Here is a 7,408-nt window from a genome sequence, read left to right as displayed (position 1 = left end):
CAGTGTGCATCATGTCAATGTTGTGTGGAAGGAGCAGGTCGTCGTAATAGGAGAGCCGAGTCAAGCCAGACTTATGTGTCCACATATTCTGCTCACCATATCCCACAAAACCACCTTCTGTATTGGCCACGATCCCATCTATCTGTTGACGAATTTCGGTGCCAGTCATCGTTGCAGGTGGGCGGTCTGTCACTATGACACCTTTCGTAAAGTTCTTGATGTCTAGGCGGAATGGATGGTCAGGAGGGAGAAATTGTCGATGTTTATCGAAGGACGAATATTTGCCACCCTTTTTCAACCAAATGAACCTGAGAGCTTCCTTGCAAACTAGGCATGGGAACTTATCGTGAACACACCAGGCGCAGAATAGCCCATACGTCGGTAAGTCATGCATGGAGTACTGGTACCAAACATGCATTCTGAAGTTTGTCTTCGTAGCTCGTTCATACGTCCATACCCCTTCCTCCCAGGCACGTACCAATTCATCGATCAAAGGCTCCATGTACACGCCCATTTTATTCCCCGGGTGTCCGGGAATTATCAACGACACGAATATATTATGCCTTTGAAAGCACACACCAGGGGGAGATTGATTGGGATAACAAACACGGGCCAACATGTGTACGGGGCAGCGCTCATTCCATAGGGATTGAACCCATCTGTGGCCAGCGCAACACGTACATTACGAGCCTCTTCGGCTTTCTCACGAGGAATAGCATCAAAGTGTTTCCATGCTTCACCATCAGATGCGTGCACCATCTTGTCAGAATTATATTGTTTCCCATTTTTGTGCTATGTCATCTGTTTCGCGGATTCCTCTGTCATGTACAGACGCTGGATCCTCGGTATGAACGGAAGGTGTCGTAGGATTGTCAAGGGGATGTCGAGCTGCCTCTTCTGTCCATCACCAGAGTCTACCTCCATGAACCTAGACGATTTACACTTGGGACAGTACTTTTCCTTCGCGTATTCTTTCCTAAATAGCACGCAGCCTTCGGACAAGCATGAATCTGCTCATACGTCATCTTGAGTGCACGAAGGAGTTTCTGTGCCTCGTACATGCTCTTTGGCAGAACGTGATCATCCGGAAGCAGGCTCCCAATAACCGTCAACAAGCCATCGAATGCGTCTCTACTCATGTTGTACTGCGACTTGAACGCCATTACACGCCCAATGGCATCCAGTTGAGAAACCTTTGTGTGGCCGTGAAGGGGCTTCTGTGCCGCGTCGAACATGTCGTAGAACGCCTTTGCAGTCGGCTCTGGCTCGTCATCCATACATCCTCCCGTGTACTGTGCCTCATGATAGTCGTTCAACACATCCGCTACCCCCGCATCCGCGTCATAATCCTCGACACGTTGTCTCAGCACCTCCTCTCTCGTACGATGCGCTTCACCATGAAATATCCACCGAGTATAGCCCGGCGTAAATCCATTCTTCCAAATATGTTCTACCATGGCCTTCTTTGGTTTTCTTTTCCGGTTGGCACATTTGCTGCACGGGTATGGGACTAGACTCGCTCCTTTAGCAGCTTCGTCATATGTCCGTTCCACGAAATCATCGGTCTTTCTAATCCATTCAGTGGTGACATCGTTCCTTCCTCTACGGCCCGTGTACATCCACTCACGGTCCTCCATCCTCTAACATATATAACCGACTATAGTTTAATATAACATGTAAGACATCTGCCAAAAAAATAACTCAAGCCTATCAACAAAAAATTCGGTAGCACCTCCCATGTACGGGGATGTTTCCAAAACCTGCAAATAAAACTAGCAGTACGATGGCTGACATCCACAAATATATGTAATTGACACATGTAGTATAAACTCCTTAAATTCAATAAACATGTAGTATAAATTTAATAAACACACATACTAAATTCAATAAACACACATAATTCATTATAAACACATAATATAAACACGTAGTATAAACTCACTAAATTCAATAAACATGTAGTATAAATTTAATAAACACACATACTTAATTCAATAAACACACATAATTCATTATACACACATAATATAAACACGTAGTATAAACTCACTAAATTCAATAAACATGTAGTATAAATTTAATAAACACACATAATGAACTCACTAAACCCACTATATTCATTATACACACATAATATAATATGAAAATCACTAATTACATATGACAATATAATATGAAAACAACTAAATCACCAGCGGGGAGGGTGCGGCCGGCGGTGGAGGGCGCGGGCAACAGCGGTGGAGGGCACGGCCGGCGGTGGAGGGCGTGGAGTCGGCGGGCAATGACGGTGGAGGGCACGGCCGACGATGGAGGGCGCGGGCAACGGCGGTGGAGGGCGCGACGTCGGCGGGCAACGACGCCGAGCAACGATGGTGGAGGGCGTGGCCAGCGATGGAGGGCGTGGCATCGACGGGCAACGACGGTGGCGGGCGCGGCCGGCGGTGGAGGGCGCGGGGAGAGCGGCGGCGGCGCATGAGAGGAGAGGAGTGAGCCGCGGCGGCGCGGGCGAGACAGAGGAGGAGATGAATGAGAGAGCGGCCCTGCCGCGGGTAAGTTAAAGTTCTTTGCCGAGTGCCCGCGATCCGGCACTCGACAAAGATATTTTTTTATTTTTAAATATGCTTTGCCGAGTGCCAGATCGTGGGCACTCGACAAAGAATGGATTTAGGTATTTTGCCGAGTGCCCCACGGCGGGCACTCGACAAAGAAAGGATTCAGGTAGTTTGTCGAGTGCATAAAGGCTGACACTCGGCACAGAAGTCTTTGCCGAGTGCCATCCTTAGACACTCGACACATTATATTTTTATTTTTTTTTATTTTCCTTACCAAACTTTTTGTGTTATGTTCCCACACTATATAGACCTACATGTACAATTTTGGCACAATTATAAAAGTGTTTCCTATAACTATTGGATTTAGTTCGTTTAATAGAATTTTTTTAGATAATTTAGATTTGAACTGCAAGTCACTCGAAACTTGTAAAATCGTGCATGCAAAAATGATATTCATGATATTTAGCACAAGGTACGACCGATTTCAGGAGCGGATCGTAAACTTCGAGCACCAAGCTCACTAAACATGGTCGTGAACTTGCCATGCAACTGTTTCAAAATTGTATAAAACACAAACATAGTTAGAAAATCATGAAACTTGTCCACATGTCATGATACCATATATAGAGGCTGTGATAAAAATTTGAGAATGTTTCGAGAAAGTTGTGAGGCAGTATGTGCAGAAACCTAAGCGATCTACATTGAAACTCTATGATTTCATGTGTGAATCTCTTAGGTTTCTACACATAGTGTAACACAGATTTCTCAAAACTTTCTAAAATTTTTATCACAGCCTCTATATATGATATCATGACACGTGGACAACTTTCATGTTTTTCTCACTTTGTTTGTGTTTTATACAATTTTTAAACATGTGGATGGTAAGTTCACGACCATATTTAGTGAGCATGTTGCTAGAAGTTTCCGGTCCGCTCCTAAAATCAGTCGTAACTAGTGCTAAATAACATGTGTATCATTTTTGCATGCACGATTATCTAAGTTTCGAGTGACCTGCAGTTCAAATCTGAATTTTCCGAAGAAATTCAAATAAATGAACTAAATCTACTAGCTATTGAAAACACTGTTATAATTGTCCCAAAATGGTACATATAGGTCTAAATAGTGTAGGAACGTACCATAAAAAGTTTGGTTGTCAAAATAAAAAAATAAAAATATGCTTTGCCGAGTGTCCACAGAAGGCACTCGGTAAAGACTCTCTTTGCCGAGTGCCAGGTATTTGACACTCGGCAAAGGCTGACGGCCGTCAGATGTAGATGGCCGCTAATGGCCCTTTGCCGAGCGCCATCTTTGCTGAGCGCTTGCGGCTCGGCAAAGCAGTCTTTGCCGAGTGTTCCTCTGTGCCGAGTGTCCCGCACTCGGTAAACAAGCTCTTTACCGAGCGCAGGACTTTGCCGAGTGCGGCTCTCGGCAAAGTATTCTTTGTCGAGTGCCCGATAAAAAGCACTCGGCAAAGAGCCTGGCACTCGGCAAAGGCCCGGATTCCGGTAGTGTCTCATTTGATAGGATTTGAACAGATTGTCTTTTCTTGCTTTTGGAACCCCACATAAGACTCCTCATCGGCACATGACATCTCCTGCCAGTCCTGTCCAACATCCTCTTAATAAAATCCCTTTTAAAGCAAACTATCTATTTGTCAGAACTAAGCTAACCCTCTATCACTATATATATATATATATATAGGTATTCAAATATTTTTTAAAACTCTAGACAGAGTTACGTATATACACTTTACCTACATGTATGGTTTCGGTTCCGCCTTAGGCCTCGTTTGTTTCTGTCGGATTGCACCCAGAATTGTTCCAGCTAATCAAAGTTTATATAAATTATATAAGCAATCCGGTTAGAAATCATTTCGATCCACCAATCTGGCACAAACCAACAAGGTCTTAGCCTCCCCCATAAAACGCATCACCTGCCCGTAGTTATACTATATGAGAGCTAGAGCTAAAGCAAGCACACCGCCTTCTACATATATATATATAGCTGACTCATTAGTTTATCCCTCGTCCCCTATTACTGACCCCACACACCGAGTGGCTACCAAGCTAGCTCACAGAACCAGAAGAGATAGCTAGACTATAGCGTACTAGGCAACACCTTTGGTCGCCCGGCCGCGCTGGGCGGCAGCTAGCACGCACAAGGCGTGTGCCAATCTCCTTGCGCAAGCGCAACGGATTACCACTGCTCAGCCTCCCTCAGCAACACCGGCCAGGCCAGCACCACATGCATGCAGCAGGGCAGTAGGCACGCACCTGCTCTCTTAGCTCGTGGCATTGTCCTCATTACACATGGATCAGATAGTACTGAAAAAAATTAATAAAAAATTTAACTTAATTGAGATTTAAACCCACCTGATTTCACTTAATCTACATGAATTAAGAGCTAAACGAACAAGCCCAGAGATACATACATGCATGCACCATGCATACAAGCTCCAGTACAATACCGATACACGCACAGTAGCTATAGAAGCTTAGACTAGCTTCAACGGTTCCCCCTAAATTTCTCCCCCTATATCCCACTCATGTGCCACGTCAGCGTTTTCTCTCCCCCTATATCTCCACGCTCTACAGCGGTTCCCCCTATATCAAACCTCTATACCCCACCACACCAATATTATATACTTTCACCATCAACTAACTCAACTACCATCCAATATTATTTTTATTTTTATTTGTGCTATGAACAGTACACGGTCGTAACTTGGTCCACAATTAAATAGCAAACTTCATAATTAGTATTAATACGTTAGTATTCATACGTTGGAATTTTATGCATTTTAAAAATTACAAATTCGCATTCTTCTAGTACACGACACGAGTGGCTTGCACCACACGACTGGCTTCTACAGCAAGCCACGACCTCCTGGCTTCCTTGACACACCGAAAGCATCTCTATAAATAAGGTCCCCCTGCGGGCATGCTCCACTCATCTAGACACTCATCTCTTCTCTACCATCCGCCATTCCATCAAAAGTACGTAGTACATACTCTTAGTTCAGCTCGTCATGGACTCATTCAAAAGCCTAGTGTTGTCTTCGTCATCCGATGATTCTGACGATGAGATCGATAACTTCTTGGTTTCTCAACATGTTGACCACCTTGGAGTAGGAGCCACGAGCACGCGTCGTAGGCTCTCTTCATTGCCTCGCCGAGTTATCCAAGGGGACCACGCTGCTGGAGAAAATCTCATCAAGCACCACTACTTCGGACCTAATCCAGTGTATCCACCACATATTTTTCGTCGAAGGTACATTTCCTAAGTAATACTTTTATTTTTATTTCGAGGTTCGTTATCTTATTTTTTTTCTTTGTTTTGGGTTTTAGGTTTCGGATGCATCGTCCTTTATTCCTACGTATCCTTCGTGCCGTTCAGCAAGAAGACGATTATTTCACTATTCGATGTGATGCAACAGGTTTAGCTGGGCTCGGTCCATTGCAAAAAGTATGTGCTGCTTTGCGTATCCTTGCGTACGGGTTACCAACCGATGCGGTCGATGAGTACATACAGATTGGCCAGACTACGGCTAGGGACTGTCTTATCCGTTTCTGTCGTGCAATCATCTCTTCCTTTAGCGAACGCTACCTCCGTATCCCTAACCACGAAGATATTGCTCGCATACTAAGTGTAAACGTCGAAAGGGGGTTTCCGGGAATGCTAGGCTCCATCGATTGTATGCATTGGGAATGGCGCAACTGTCCTACTGCATGGCGGGGACAGTTTTGTGGGCGCAATTCGAGGCCAACAATGATACTAGAGGCACTCGCTGGGTATGACCTCTGGATTTGGCATGCCTTTTTCGGAATGCCTGGTACTAACAATGATCTGAACGTCCTGCATCGTTCACCAGTGTTTGATCAGTTACTTAATTGGACTATGCCACCAGTGAACTTCACTATTAACGGTACGACGTATAATTTCGGATACTACTTAGCGGATGGCATTTATCCAAATTGGCCAACCTTTGTCAAAGCAATTCGTCACCCATTTGAGGAGAAAAAGGTTCACTTCACAACCAAGCAGGAGAGTTGTCGAAAGGATATAGAGCGAGCATTTGGAGTATTGCAGGCGAGGTGGGCAGTTCTTCATGGCCCAGCTTATGGTTGGGATCGTACTCACCTCGCTGAGATGATGACTGCTTGCATTATTATGCATAACATGATTGTCGAGGACGAAGGAGATGGTGCAGCAAACGTGGATTTCATTGGGCCCACTAGCCCCCCAGAAGTTTGTAATAATATTCCCGAGGTACGCAACGAGTGGCTACACAATCATATCCGGTCTGAATTACCAAACGAACCCGATCAGGACATCACTAGTCAGTCGACATATTTGTTGTTGCAACACAACCTCATAGAACACCTGTGGGCACGTCGAGGGTCAATGGGTTGAAGCCCTTTTCTGCAAACTATGATGGCCGCATGTTCTGTGTTCCATGTCTGTAGTTTATCATGTCATGAATCTGTTACAAATAAAGTGCACATGTGCTCTGCTTGGTCTCTTGTATGAATGAACCTGATTGTCAAATATAATATTATGAAGTTATTAACCTTATTGTCACAAACAATATTACAATATGAAGCAAATGTTCTCAAACAATGAAGTAAATGTTCTCAAACAATGAACTAAATGTTCTCGAACAATGAAGAAAATGTTCCAAATAAACTCAAATAACTCTGAAACATGGTTCGTAACATATTATGAAATACAGTACTACTCGTCACACTGGATTGTTGATGAAATACTCGATTAAACCTTTCCTCCTCGCGATGTAAACAGCTCTCAAATCTTCTTGTAATGCATCCATATCCATAGCTTAGAGTTTAGTCAGCTCT

The 7,408-nt window shown here is 44.2% G+C and overlaps 1 protein-coding gene across 1 annotated transcript; it reads left to right on the top strand.

Moving 5' to 3' along the window:
• The first annotated feature begins 5,509 nt into the window (after positions 1 to 5,509).
• On the top strand, positions 5,510 to 7,119 carry LOC103650167 (protein ALP1-like). The gene is made up of 3 exons (XM_035960116.1): positions 5,510 to 5,548; positions 5,684 to 5,822; positions 5,900 to 7,119. Exon 3 carries the CDS (start codon positions 5,907 to 5,909, stop codon positions 6,963 to 6,965), a length of 1,059 nt encoding a protein of 352 aa, XP_035816009.1. The 5' UTR covers positions 5,510 to 5,548; positions 5,684 to 5,822; positions 5,900 to 5,906; the 3' UTR covers positions 6,966 to 7,119.
• The last annotated feature ends 289 nt before the right edge of the window (positions 7,120 to 7,408 follow it).

The sequence above is a fragment of the Zea mays genome, chromosome 6 (assembly GCF_902167145.1).
Source record: "Zea mays cultivar B73 chromosome 6, Zm-B73-REFERENCE-NAM-5.0, whole genome shotgun sequence".
Classification (NCBI taxonomy): Eukaryota; Viridiplantae; Streptophyta; class Magnoliopsida; order Poales; family Poaceae; genus Zea; species Zea mays.
Note: the sequence above shows the minus strand (reverse complement) of the source record. Positions and strands in the feature narration are given on the sequence as shown.